Raw genomic sequence first — 14477 nt, 5'->3', positions numbered from 1 at the left:
ACGTTGTGGATACAAAGCAAACATTAATCGTATATTTAAATGCAGGCAGTTGCAGATAGTATTCCCCAGTTGGTGCAGGGCATGAGGAGCAGCCAGGCCCAGCCTGAGGAGCTTGGTGCCCAGCTTGCCCTCATCATGGCCAGCCAGAGCTTCTTACAGGTTGGACCTTTCACCCTGTCAGTCACTAGCAAACTCTTTAGTTGATAAAAACGGCTCCTTTGACAATTTACCTTTGTTCTTTTTCTCAGCCCGGCAGTAAGATGGTGGCGTCGGCAAAGTCAGCAGTCCCGACGGTGGCCGACCAGGCTGCTGCGATGCAACTGGGCCAGTGTGCCAAGAACTTGGCTACCTGCCTGGCCGAGCTGAGGACAGCCACACAGAAGGTATCTTTACGTAACGCCGTTAGAGCGAGCAGGATTCATCTCACTGATGGCAGGATTTGTTGTGCTGTAAGGCTGCACTTGGGTAGGCCCAGCTCCTTCATCTCATTTAGAGATATCAAGTGCAGCATAAAGGCCGGCATCCTGTCTGCGCCGTATAATGTATGGCTGCACGTGAGTAACAGTTACGTGTCTGTGTATTTTTGTGTGTGTGTGTGAAGGCCCACGAAGCCTGTGGTCCTCTGGAGATCGATTCAGCCCTCAAAACTGTACAGACGCTCAAGAGCGAGCTTCAGGATGCCAAGATGTCTGTCATCGATGGCCAACTCAAACCTCTTCCTGGGGAAACGGTCAGTACATTTCACGTCCAGCGGCAGAACATGATGAGCAGGTCTGCGAAGCCAGTGGTTCATTTGTGTGTGTTCTGCTGCTCACACAGCTGGAGAAGTGCGCTCAGGATTTAGGAAGCACGTCGAAGGCTGTGGGCTCCTCCATGGCCCAGCTGCTGACGTGTGCTGCACAGGGCAATGAGCATTACACAGGTAAGAGAAGTTGCTCTGCACAGAGAGCCGCCCTCGGAAGCTTAAGCAGCCATTTAGTTAAATAATTTACTTATTTCTAGAGTGGGTACATTGTCAAACTCGTTATATATCGTAACCATATATGGATTGCTGACTTTTTTTGCATTGAAAAAAGTTGCATCTTTAAATTACGCTAAGTGGGAGTGTGAGGATAAAGCAGGCGGGGAAAATGATGACTCCCTTTATTTGTGCTATCACTATTGCCTTAAACCGAGCGCTCCGAATCCAGCGGGGCCCGGCTGTTTCCGTGTCAATTCTGGCTCAATTGGGGATCTCAGGGGAGGAGAGATGAAGACAGATAGAGAAAAGCATTTCTAACAATGAGCGCTCCCAGGCAGCGGCTCATGCTGTGGCCCAGGGTGCTGCTCGCTACTCATTAATCTTATTTTCACTAGATTTAACATTCCATCAGCAAATGGCTCCACTTGGCTGCCTAATGCAATTTGATGCAATTTGCTGCTTTTCTTCTCGGCTCTGTGTATAATAAGTTAAAGGCACCTCCCGTGCGGGGGCCATATTTATTATATTAACTCATTTATTTAAACAATGAGGGCATTTCAGTATCAGTTTGTTCTCAGCGTGGTACGGCTAGCCCCTGCCAGCTGATTTGCACACTGCTCCTGTAATTACAGTAAAGTCAGGAAATACACGTACCTCTCAGTTTGTAGTGCTTAAACGGGACGTCTGCAAAAACTAATGAGACTGAAATTAATGTGTTTAGTAAAACGTCAGTTTCAATTTCTACAGAAAAATGGTTACTTACTCTCCCTACATAAAAACATTGAACACGGGAGAATGTGAACATCACATGCATCTGTAGAATGTGAAACCTGTGTAACATCCATAGCGGCTACTGTAGATTCTACTGATATTTTTTGTTCTGCTTCATGACTCAACTTTGTCCGTGTGGCTGGTCGTGCACAGGTGTGGCTGCCAGAGAAACAGCGCAGGCTTTAAGGACACTGGCTCAAGCAGCCAGGGGAGTGGCAGCCAGCACCAAGGAGCCTCAGGCTGCAGCTGCAATGCTGGACTCGGCCCAGTATGTCATGGAGGGCTCTGCCATGCTGATCCATGAAGCCCACCAGGCCCTGGTTCATCCAGGAGATGCTGAGAGTCAGCAGAGACTGGCACAGGTAGCATACCGCAGCTCCCGGTAATATCTCCCCCAGAGGCAGCGATATTCATGTAGGGATCACATTGTTCCTCTTGGGCCCCTCTCTCCCTCTCCTCTACTGATTTGTAAACATTTCTTCTTTCCATAACAATCATCCCCTCTAAGCGTTGCTATTTTCTCTCTGCTCTGTCTCTCGCCTGGTATTCCTCTCTCAGGAGTGCCAGAGTAAAACTGCTCATTCTCCTTCAGCCCTTTGGGGGATAAACATATTGTTTGGAATATATCTGTGACAGCAGCATAAATTAGTGACACGGATTACTGTGCACCGCTGTGAGCCCAATTTGCATTTGAGATGTTTTTCCCCTTATAGCTTTGCTCTGGGACTTCGTATTGTGTCGCACATTGTTAGAATGACTGATGGCAGTGCGTTGACTGGCCGTTGTGCTGTGTTTCAGGTGGCCAAAGCAGTGTCGCACTCGCTGAATAATTGTGTGAATTGCCTGCCAGGCCAGAAGGATGTTGACATGGCCCTCAGGAGCATCGGAGAGGCCAGCAAGAAGCTGCTGGTGGACATTGTGAGCCAGGCTTTCACTTGGCCGTTTCTTGACATTTAGTTTATTTGTGTTTAAAAACATCTGAGCCGAACACATGCATTAAAATATCATCCCATTCCCAAACAGGTTATTGCCATTTGACTTCTTTCTGACATGAGCACTACAGTATCCCCTAATCGATGTGCATCTTGTCTTTGAAGCTCCCTCCGTGCCTTAAGACATTCCAGGAGGCCCAGACTGATCTGAACCACACAGCAGCTGAACTCAACCACTCTGCAGGCGAGGTCGTCCACTCCTCTCGCGGAACAAGCAGCCAGCTGGCTGCGGCCTCCGGGAAGTTCAGCCAAGACTTTGATGAGTTCCTGGATGCTGGCATTGAAATGGCCGGACACACCCAAGTAGGTTTCATGATCATACAACCTCTCCAAACTCCAGTGAAACGCTGCAGCGGTAATCCTCTGCCACCAGTGTTTCCCGCACGGCGAGGAGCATTCGAACCTTCTCAAACGTAAAAAGCCTTAAACGCTGAGTGGTCAAGCTCGTTTTTTTGTGTGTATCACTCTGTTACCTAAGATGTTCAAGTCATTTGTTAATTAGGACTTTTTATCTAATTCAGTTAAGCACATGATTGTCCCCAAGAGCGCTAACACAGTCAGATGTAATGAGATCTTGTGATGTTCTTGTTCTGGTTATTTTGCTCATTAATTTGGAAAGATCATGGGATTTGAGTTGATCTGCTATGACACCCGAGCTTTAATCAGGCTCAAAGAGGCCTGCTGAGGGACGGAAAGGGATATAGGTGGTCGGGACACGTTAAGCTGTTACCTACAGTAAATACTGAGTAAGTTTTTGATAATATTTAACAGAGCTCTGAATCCACTTTAAAGATCACCTGTGTTTTTTTTTTTTCCTTGTCTGTGCAGAGCCAGGACGACCAGATCCAAGTCATTGGTAATCTGAAGAACATCTCCATGGCGTCCAGCAAGCTGCTGCTGGCTGCCAAGTCCCTGTCTGTGGATCCGGGTGCGGCCAATGCCAAGAATCTTCTAGCTGTGGCAGCAAGGTGTGATAAGATGCAGAAAACACCTGATGTGGATCAGATATTCTCTGTCTCTAATGAATATGATACAGTATCTGCTTGTAAACTGAGCCGTTTTGTCCTAAATGTGAATCCTGGTCCAGATTCAGGCCTGTAGAAAGTTATAAAAAATTCCAATTCTACACTTAAATGTCACAAAACCTCCCCCACTGCTGCATCTGTATGCCTCTCCTAAGCAGCGTGTGTTCGGCATTGCTAGAAGGAGTATGTATCCTTCCGCTTGTGAGAAGCCAGGCAGCTGGTCCCGCAGGGCTCTGGGCCTGACTGACTTCTCCCTGTCTAATTAGGAAGATGGAAGCCTTGGCCAGGGCCTGTCTGTGCTCAGCAAGGCTGAACGCAAACTCAAGACAATCTCGGCACTCCTGTGCACTGTTAGCCCGTCGCAGCGAGAGGCCGGCGGTGGAGCGCTCGAATGAGGCGGCTGAAAGCGTGTGTGAGCGAATGTGAGCGAGGCCAGCATGAGCGTGCATGCAGAGGACACATGTGAGAGCTAAAAAGCCTGTATGGCTGCCTTTGTGTTTCAGGGCAGTGACAGAGAGTATTAACCAGCTGATCACGCTCTGTACCCAGCAAGCAGCAGGACAAAAGGAGTGTGACAACGCCTTGAGGGAGCTGGAGGTAGCCGTGCTCACATACACTGCACAACACAAAGACCTCCTTCTGTTCAGGCCCGTTTTCTGTTGCCTGTACATGCCTGTATGTTTTTAATCAGGGAAAACTAGGTGCACTTTTTCACCCTTCACCAAAATCAAGTTTGATTTCACTTCATTGTAGACGGACATTAAATTCATAACTACAGTAAATGCATTAAAAACACAGGAGCATTTTGCATATGTTCACTTCTTCTCAAGTAACTGAAAGTGACAACAAGGCTGTGCATGTTAAAGGCTCGGCTTTATCAGGGCAGTATATTCTTATCAGCTTGATTTCCATTTAAAGTGTTTCCTTTTTGTAATCTAAATTAAGTGGCTGATAAGAGTGCAAAATCAAGAAAGTTCAGTGCTGTGTCCACACTAGTTTATATTATTATCATGTCCGTCTGTGTACAGGCTGTCAGAGGCCTCCTCGATAATCCCAACGAGCCTGTCAACGAGCTCTCCTACTTTGACTGCATCGAGAGCGTCATGGAGAATTCAAAGGTACAGGCTTTCAAAATAATTGCGCGAACTATGCACTTTAACTGTCAGAGATATTTTACGCAGTAGGCAGCTGAAGATCTAATTTGTGCTCCATTTCCAAATGCCTCAGGTCCTGGGGGAGTCAATGGCAGGCATTTCTCAGCACTGTAAGACGGGTGATGTGGTAGCCTTCGGGGAGAGCGTTGGCGTGGCGTCCAAAGCTCTGTGTGGGCTGACGGAGGCTGCGGGACAGGTGAGGTCGCGGCGTGGCACTGACTCACCGCGAGTTAGCACGCTCTCATCTCAGCTTTCTGCTCTGCTGCTCTCTCTCCCTGCTCCCCTTCTTTTTTTGATATATGCTTGGAATGAGTCACGGCTCGTTAGAATCGGGAGAAACTAATTGTTTTTTTAAGGTTGATGCAATGCAAGGTGGTGGAATTGGATGGTGGAATCCGTTCATAAACAACATTTAGACCTTAGCGGGCCTATTGGAAAACCACCACAGCGAGGCAGGGTGAGTCAGGTTTCATTGGAGGTTTTACGGACTCCCAGGCTTAAAGCTGCGAAATAACATCCTCGCCTCCCTGCAACGTTCAGCTGGTTTGTCTGGAAAAGGGCACACTCTGACAGACCTTTTGTTCACTCTGCTTATCTCCTCTCAAAAAGCTCTCGCGCTATGCACCATGTATACAATATAAATCTGTCTGTGTGTCTGTTCATTCATGGACTGCATGTGGGGAGTGTTAGCTCGTCTGTGACAACAAACAGGATCTTGGAGGACAATAAAGATCCTGCAGGGACAAACTGATACATTGATATGACTTTTTGTTTTCTGCCCCGTAGGCGTCTTATCTTGTAGGTGTGTCTGATCCCAATAGTCAGTCAGGCCACGAGGGGCTGGTGGATCCCATCCAGTTTGCAAGGGCTCACCAGGCTATACAGATGGCTTGTCAGAACTTAGTGGACCCAGCCAGTAGTCCATCACAGGTAAGCGAGCTTGATAAACCTTACAGGACCACTCCCTGACATATGGGGATGGTAGTGCATACAACTCTCCTGTGACTTGAATTAAATGCCTCATTAAGTTTGGAAAGCCATCAGTAATTCACTGGACACACCTCATTATCACACATCTCCGCTTCCTATTTGTTGGCGTTGCTGTGCTCGTCAGGTCTTATCCGCGGCAACAATTGTCGCCAAGCACACCTCAGCCCTGTGCAACGCCTGCCGCCTGGCTTCCTCCAAGACCTCCAACCCCGTGGCCAGGAGACAGTTTGTCCAGTCAGCCAAAGAGGTGGCCAACACCACAGCCAACCTTGTCAAAACCATCAAGGTCAACTCCCCAACTGATCAAAACGTTGAGTGTAAATTTGTTCCAGAATTCTTTCGCCACGTGAGAAGCTGTGAATGTGTGTGTCGTGCAGCGTGGACCAATATTCATAAGGCGGCGTCTCGTTTCAGGCCTTAGACGGGGATTTTTCGGAGGAGAACAGGAACAGGTGCCGCGTTGCTACGACGCCTCTCCTTGAGGCTGTGGAAAACCTGTCAACCTTCGCCAACAACCCAGAGTTTGCGAGCATCCCAGCTCAGATCAGCAATGAGGTATTCATCCAATCTGATGTTTGTTTGTGACGACCGTTTAGAAACATCAGTATTTTTTTACCCGCTTGTCCCACAGAGGATCTTGAAGCTACACTTCAGAGAGATTTAATGAATATGTTTGTGACTTTGCACCTTTTATATGAGCCAACACTGAAGGGTTTCTACAGAGAACACGGGCAGGGGGGGGAGCGGGTTGACGTCCAATTTTCCCTTTTCTTTTAAAGTCAAAGAAAGATTCAAGGAGAAAGATAGATTTTTATTTTTCAATCTGAGTGGAACAAGTTCTTGTAAAAGCTTTAAGGCTGTAATCTTTTGGAGGGCAGTGTTTAATGGCACCCTCTCTCAGCACAGCTGCTCTAATCTTCGGCTTGTTAATCTAATTGTCGAGGGAGGCTTTGGCTCGGATCATAAAGACTGAAGGTGTTTCTTCCTGCATGTGTGTAAAGCTGTCTTTCTAATCTCATCCCCCCCTTTGATTGCACCTTTGATCTCTCCGAGGTAGTCAAGGAATATTAACAACTCTGTCATTGCAGTGTGGCTAGCTCTGCTGAGCTGTTACCTGGACCGTTGTTTCACCTGCTCTAACCTTTTTCTTTTCCACAGGGCTCGGCAGCCCAGGAGCCCATTGTGCGGTCCGCCCGCTCCATGCTCGATAGCTCCACTTACCTTTTAGAAACGGCCCGCTCGCTGGTCCTCAACCCCAAAGACCCTCCCACCTGGTCCATACTTGCTGGCCACTCCAGAACCGTTTCTGATTCAATCAAGAGCCTCATCACCTCCATCAGGTTGGTCATTAATCCCACCGACCGCCACATCTGTCTCTGCAGGATTATCCTGAATCAAAGTTTAGAATTCTTTGCTCCCGGCTGGTGGAAAAAATTGTTTCTGAGACCAGAGGGCTTATTCTGTGATGTCTGTTCAGCTAAGAAATAAATTGCCACATCACTTTATATCTGCCCAGATTCCCGCCGCGTTGTAATAGATTAGTGAACATTATAGAGCAGTGATGAGATGATGAGCTGTGGTGGATCCGCAACACATTTCATCAAAGGTAGTGCCCCACCCGCTTCTGTCTTCACCATCATCATCATCCTCCAGTCGCATGCATACACTATTCTCACGGCAGCCGAGGCCCAGAATAGACTGCGTTCGATAAGAGCCTGGCTGACAGTGTGCTTTAAAGGAATAATTTGTCATTTTTGGAAATGCATTCATTCGCTCTTGTCAGAATAGTTAGATGAGAAGATTCATGCCGCCCTTGTGTCAGTGAGCTTTGGAGGTGCCGGATGGTGGATGTTTTTTTTTCCTTCTGGATAGAGCCTGTCTTTATGCTAAGCTAAGATAATGGGCTGCTGGCTGCAACATCATATTTAGTACAGATATGAACTCTTGTCAGAAAAGTGAAAACAATACTTTCTATCCTAAATTTTGTGTTCTTTATATGTCTAAATTTATATTTATTTGCACAATAATGCAGAAATGTAATTATGTGTGTACTTTTCAACATTTCTGATGACAGGGACAAGGCACCAGGTCAGAGGGAGTGCGATTACTCCATTGATAACATCAATAAGTGTATCCGGGACATTGAGCAAGCTTCCCTGGCTGCAGTTGGGCAGACCTTGCCCTGCAGAGATGATATCTCCATGGAAGTGAGTTCAAGCACCCCATCAGCTCTGTCTTGTCCAGGCAGGAAGAACTTAATGGAATCTGTAGTCTTTCTGTCGTGACTTATAACGTAATTCTGTGCCGTTGTAACTCACCAGGCGCTCCAGGAGCAGCTGACATCGTCTGTGCAGGAGATTGGGCATCTGATTGATCCTGTCTCCACAGCGGCCCGAGGCGAGGCTGCCCAGCTAGGACACAAGGTGCTGGTCTGACCATATATCCCCCTCATCCCCACTGGATTTAGGAAGAAAAAACCCATACTGTATGCTTTCTATCTTGCTATCCAATCCTTCCTCAGACAGCTCTCTTCCGCTCTTTCTCCCAGGTGACCCAGCTGGCCAGTTACTTCGATCCACTCATTGTGGCGTCGGTGGGCCTGGCCTCCAAGCTGCATGACCACCAGCAGCAGATGACCATCCTGGACCAGACCAAGACCCTGTCTGAGTCTGCCCTGCAGATGCTCTATGCTGCCAAGGAGGGTGGGGGAAACCCAAAGGTATGAATCAGTTCATATAGTCAGTGTGTTTAGCTGTGCTCTCTATTTCAAGGCTGATCTGTAATTAAGATGAATTTCAGCAGGTCAAGACAGTAATGCAGTCTTTTTTTTTTCGAGGGTAGATCATTTTTTTCAAGAGAAACAAGCCATTCTTTCCTGCTGAGCATGAAGAATTCCCTCCTACCTCAGCCTCTCTAATTCTCTATTATATGTTCTCCTTTCAGCTATAAGTCATTTGCTCGTATTAAACTCATACAGAACAAAGCCGCAGGAGTCCTCACTAGGTTTTATAGCTCTCTATTAGTGTTTGAATTGATTTTAAGATTTTGGCCGTCATTTTTTAAAACCCATTCACTGCACAACTTCTAATCCAATTCTCGAGCGATTCTGCTGTTCCTCAAACATAATTAGAGACAAAAAAAATAGTAGAATGACCTTGTGAGGAATTTATGTTGTCTCGTAAGATTGCCTGTCTGTGCAGCTGTGCAGGACAGCAAGCTTCCACATTTTTGACTGATGCAGAGACAGTTGCTTTGAAACTTAAGTCTGTCTGCACAATTTAACGCTGCAAATGAATCTGCATGCTCCTGTTCCCTTGCAAATATTCCGTATTCCTGTTGCAAGTGAACTTTGGGTGGTGCAAGTCCTTACAGCAGCCTGGTGACGTGTCCTCTAGTGAGGCACTGAGTACTTATCAGCTGTAGGGACACTCTGGAGCTGCTGTCAAGCTGATAAATTTCCTTCTGGCTGGACAAAGACAGTGTCACGGAAACGTTAATCAGCTGACTGTGTCCCCAGGCGTCCCACACCCACGATGCCATCTCTGAAGCAGCCCAGCTGATGAAGGAGGCCGTGGACGACATCATGGTGACTTTGAACGAGGCGGCCAGCGAAGGGGGCATGGTCGGGGGCATGGTGGAGTCCATCGCCGAGGCCATGGGCAGGGTGAGTAAGGGTGTGTTTTCATGGAGAATGCATGCACTGTGTGTGTGTGTGTGTGTGATGCCATCTCACAAGGAGTCAGCTCAGGTGGTTTAAATGGATTTCAGGCTGACACTTATTCCCTGTCTTATTTGTCTGAAGGCAAAATGAGCTTCCCCTGCAAGAGCAATTCCACAGTGGGTGTGCTGAGAGCGCGTCCTTGTCATTGACTCTCAGTAGTCCAGTAGATGACAAGTTTTAAATCCACAGCCCACTGGTGATGTTAACTGTCATTCATCCTGCAGGGGGACATGTCACCGTGTTGACAGCGTGGTTAATAATTGACAATGATCTGCACACACCCAGATGTACATTCACTCAGATCTTATCCTTGACTTTTATTTTTCGTCCTTGTTTTTGTTTGTTTTTTTTCCCTTTAGCCTGAGCTTAAACATATGAGCGGAGCAACATTCATTAAAACTCCATTAGCATATATAAAGTGGAGCACTTTACAAGAATGCATATATAAAAAAGGTTTAAATGTTCTCACTAATGGCTTTTTAATTGTTAAGAAATTATATATCAATTAAGGAGTTGTAGTATAAAAAGAACTTGCCAAATGGGGTGCATCCAGTGTTGGTATTGCCAGCATCAATTGTTTTTTTCTTTGTAGTGGCCTCTTAAGTGAATCAGCCTAAGTTTGCACCATCTGAACTCCTACAATAATACACCTTGTAGAAGGACCAACTATTTATTATAAGACTTGATTGTTCATTGTAATATAAGAGAATTCACAGTCCTTTATTAGCAACATCCATCAGGCTTGCCATCATAAATGCACTAAACTTTACTATAACTTCACATGGCCGACTTAACTGCAATTTCAATACCAATATCAGTATTTGAGAGTTCGAAAATCTTTATCAATATATTCATTTTTTGAACATGTGCACATAACATAAACCCAAATGTTTATTAGGGGTCTTTAAATTTGTTTTTTGAAGAACTGTACCGCAATTTCTTGTTATTTGTTGGCAACCTAGCAAATAAAAAGGTCCTCATATATACAGTTTTAACATCTTAATACTAATCTATGAAGCATTCATAAAATAACACATACTGCAGAATAATTTACAGAAATTGGCACCTTCTTACTTAAGGTTTAACTCAGATATTAAGCAAAAAATGCCTGTAAAAAATGGCGGAACAATTATTAGTAACTATTACAATTGTTAATTATAACCACAAAACCCCTTATAGTACGCCTTAGTATAAACCAAAACTAGCTATGTAAGCCCTAAAATAAAGAAGTACTGAAAGGTTCATCTTCACAGGTGGATGAGGGAACACCTCCTGAACCAGAGGGCTCCTTTGTGGACTACCAGACCACCATGGTGAAGTTCTCCAAGGCCATCGCTATCACTGCACAGGAGATGGTGAGTGCACCAACGCAATGTGTGTTTTCCATTACATTTCCAATCTACAATGACAATATTTGTCAGCGGGGCTGCAGAGCCATTAATCTGCCTCTGCTGATGATGTATGTTCTCTCTGCTGCCAGATGACGAAATCGGTAACCTGCCCTGAAGAGCTCGGTGGCCTTGCCTCTCAGGTGACAGTCGACTATGGACAGCTAGCCCATCAAGGACGCCTTGCTGCAGCCACTGCAGAGCCAGAGGAGGTGAGAAGCCACGCTTTCTGTCCTGTGTGGGGAAAATTACATACTCTCATGAAAGATTTACACGCCCCTGAAATGTCAGGCTGAAATATCAGCTTAGGCCTGCATTTAACACCAAAAAACCTTTCGGATGGATTCACTCACACACTGATCAGAGCAGATGTTTGCAGTTCTTTGATATGACACCCCTTCCTCAAGGCTGCTCCGGACAGTGTGAGATCAAACAGAAATAAACCCCTCCAGCATCCATCACTCTCAAGACCCGCATCTTTTCTGAAGGCTTTTCTGTTTAGTCCAGCAATGTGTGGAAACATTGCACTAATAAGCACACAGCTCTTATCAATATCTTGTATATAGCAGGCTGCTATGGAAAGCCTGCTGGTTACCATAGCGACATTGTGCCTCTACAAGTCTAAAAGCCTATAGTGATGCTTATAATGAAGTACCACCCACCCGTGAATCTCAGTCTGGAAATTAAAGGTGCAGTGCCAGCACCCCCTCTCTGAGGGTGCTTGAAATCATTTTTTATCCACCCACTGAATAAGAGACGTGCCAGCTCAGGACATGATTGTAATTATGTAGTACAGTGACACAAATGAGAGGATGGCTGCGGTGTAAGTCGACGCCTGGTTGTGCTTTCAGGTCGGCTTCCAGATAAAGACACGGGTGCAAGAGCTGGGCCATGGCTGCATCTACATGGTCCAGAAGGCTGGAGCCCTGCAGCTCAGCCCCACTGACAGCTTCTCCAAAAGGGAGCTCATCGAGTGTGCCCGCGCAGTCACAGAGAAGGTAAGCTGTGTCGCAGAAGGAAGCTTCTTATGCCGTCACGCCGGCGACAGCTGTGGCCAGAGGCATTACATTATCAGGTCGTCCTGTTCTTGTGAACGCAATATCCCAGGAACGCCCTGAGAAATTCTTTAAATTTGGCACAAATGTCCACATGCACTCAATGATGAACTGATTAGAATTTGGTGGTCAAAGGTCACTGCGACCTCAAAAATCATGTTTTTGGCCATAACTCATTCATTCATATGTCAATAACGGCAACATTTCGCACAAATGTCTCACAGGATAGAGTTATGAAGTGATGACATTCTCTGTCCACAAGGTGAAAGGTCGGCTTCACTGTGACATCATAAGATTGCAGATTGTGACCATATTTTACTCTTTAATCAGATACCGAATTGTTGACATTAATCTTAGCTGTCCACCTTGAAACTGTGCTGACTGTACAGCTCTTCTGTGCTGCTGCAACATCCATATTTGACGCATTGTAGGCCGGCACAAACTCATTGGTTCTGCTGATATTCAGCTTCAGCTTATTGTCTTTGCACCATGGGATGAAGCTCTCTATCAGTCATCTGAACTCCTCTTTAAAATTCATCTGTAAGTGCAGACAACATGTTTCTCAGTGGAAATTATTCACTGGACTCATACATGTCAATACAGTGATACATACTACCGCAAGGCTGTAATTCTGGTTGATATGCACAGTATATTTAGCTTGACTTTTTAAGGGAAGTCTTTTTTTGCTGTCAAAATTTTGCCATCTCTGCTATTTGAAGTTTCGAAGCAGCATCAACTCAGCATTAGCATTTTTATGAAAAAATATTTCATGCAGTGCTCAGTACATTTGCTCTCTCTCTCTCTTTCTGTGTGTATATATATATATATATACACACACACACACACACACACACACATATATATATATATATATATATATATATATATATAATTTAAATAATTGTTTACGATACTAGTGTTGAACTAGTACTTAGTCAGAAGAATAAAGGTTAATGTATGTTATTTTAGGTGGTAATAACTGGTGTTTTACTGTACTATTGTACCAATCATGCAGGTTATGAGAGCACGCTCTCCTGACCACGCTCACACTGTGCAGTTAATAAAAATACTAATGTCTCCCTGCTGCGAGCCTGGCAGCAGCTAGCCACGCTGCTCGCACATTAGAATTTCTCTCCACTCTGAGGCTATGATTTGATCCAGGGCTCATATCAAACTTGAATAATTTGGGGTCTCACGCCTGCTGATATGTGAAGCTCATGCCTCGTTGAAACGCACCTCTCAGGGCTTTGCATTTGTTTGTGAGGGATGGGCAGAGAGCGGGCTTCGCGGGAGATGTGTGATTTGCAGCGTCAGGCTCATTGACTTAATGTGATTGTGCAGCAGACTCTGATTTTAGACCCTGCTCTATTTTCTTGCTCCCAGCATCCTCCTTTAATCCAGCTCATCCAAATCTCTCCCTCTAAACATTTGCTCTCACTCACCTGGTTTATAAGGCCTCTGCCAACATCCTATAAAGAAGAATAGCTACTGTTTATCATTAAGCAATGAGCAATGCATACAGAAACTTGGGGTTATTTTTAGCTCTTTTACACCTCTGGAAACAGCATGTGTGGGGGATCTCTCTGCATATCTAATGCTTTATGTTCCAGGTGTCCTTGGTACTGTCGGCACTGCAGGCGGGGAACAAAGGCACCCAGGCCTGTATCACAGCAGCCAGCGCTGTTTCTGGCATCATCGCTGACCTGGACACCACCATCATGTTCGCCTCAGCTGGAACACTGAACCCTGAGAATGAGGAGTCTTTTGCTGACCACAGGTGCAATGACCTTGCCACAAACAAAGCAGACAGACCAAGACATGATGTGAAAAAAAGAGATATTCGATGATGTTAAAAATAAGCAAAAGATTGATAGTTTTCATGAGCGCAAATGTAATATAATGTAGATTTCTGTTGCTAGGTTCTTACACTGTAACGCCAGAGCTCCCCTCTGTCTTCTGATGACTCACTCAGGAAGAAGCGCAGTTTGCCAATAAAGCTGAATATGCAGATGCATTTCACATAATGAACACAATTGAAATTTGTCCCTACAAGACGCACATTCTGTCGGAACGGCAACAGCTTCCTTTCATATTGCTGGTACTTGAGTGTGACTGCGGAGCAGATTGTGACACAATGTGTCCCGTCCCTCAGGGAGAGCATCTTGAAGACGGCCAAGGCGCTGGTGGAGGACACCAAGCTGCTGGTTGCTGGAGCCGCGTCCAGCCAGGAGAAACTGGCCCAGGCTGCCCAGTCCTCAGCCAAGACCATCACCCAGCTCACCGAGGTGGTCAAACTGGGAGCGACCAGCATGGGCTCCGAGGACCCCGAGACACAGGTGATGAAAATCCAAAACACGTTTTACCCTAATGAGCGTCTGATACAAGCACAGATGCTTCAGCCATGTGTAGTCGCAGATGTA

The 14477-nt window shown here is 45.9% G+C and overlaps 1 protein-coding gene across 2 annotated transcripts in view; it reads left to right on the top strand.

Moving 5' to 3' along the window:
* tln2b (talin 2b) overlaps window positions 1–14477 on the top strand; it is a 47872-nt gene that overhangs the window by 21267 nt on the left and 12128 nt on the right. The window contains exons 22-46 of one of the 2 annotated variants that reach the window (XM_041938229.1): window positions 46–159; window positions 249–383; window positions 602–730; window positions 820–922; window positions 1886–2094; window positions 2531–2650; window positions 2830–3027; window positions 3553–3692; window positions 4253–4346; window positions 4778–4867; window positions 4977–5099; window positions 5690–5833; window positions 6018–6179; window positions 6308–6448; window positions 7052–7233; window positions 7968–8100; window positions 8215–8316; window positions 8442–8612; window positions 8693–8695; window positions 9411–9557; window positions 10868–10969; window positions 11095–11226; window positions 11866–12000; window positions 13668–13834; window positions 14210–14393. In XM_041938229.1, coding sequence (XP_041794163.1) covers window positions 46–159; window positions 249–383; window positions 602–730; window positions 820–922; window positions 1886–2094; window positions 2531–2650; window positions 2830–3027; window positions 3553–3692; window positions 4253–4346; window positions 4778–4867; window positions 4977–5099; window positions 5690–5833; window positions 6018–6179; window positions 6308–6448; window positions 7052–7233; window positions 7968–8100; window positions 8215–8316; window positions 8442–8612; window positions 8693–8695; window positions 9411–9557; window positions 10868–10969; window positions 11095–11226; window positions 11866–12000; window positions 13668–13834; window positions 14210–14393 — 3360 coding nt within the window. Of the gene's footprint in view, window positions 1–45; window positions 160–248; window positions 384–601; window positions 731–819; window positions 923–1885; window positions 2095–2530; window positions 2651–2829; window positions 3028–3552; window positions 3693–4252; window positions 4347–4777; window positions 4868–4976; window positions 5100–5689; window positions 5834–6017; window positions 6180–6307; window positions 6449–7051; window positions 7234–7967; window positions 8101–8214; window positions 8317–8441; window positions 8613–8692; window positions 8696–9410; window positions 9558–10867; window positions 10970–11094; window positions 11227–11853; window positions 12001–13667; window positions 13835–14209; window positions 14394–14477 lie in introns of both variants that reach the window. The other variant, XM_041938228.1, reaches the window with a different exon arrangement.

The sequence above is a fragment of the Chelmon rostratus genome, chromosome 6 (assembly GCF_017976325.1).
Source record: "Chelmon rostratus isolate fCheRos1 chromosome 6, fCheRos1.pri, whole genome shotgun sequence".
Taxonomy (NCBI): Eukaryota; Metazoa; Chordata; class Actinopteri; order Chaetodontiformes; family Chaetodontidae; genus Chelmon; species Chelmon rostratus.
Note: the sequence above shows the minus strand (reverse complement) of the source record. Positions and strands in the feature narration are given on the sequence as shown.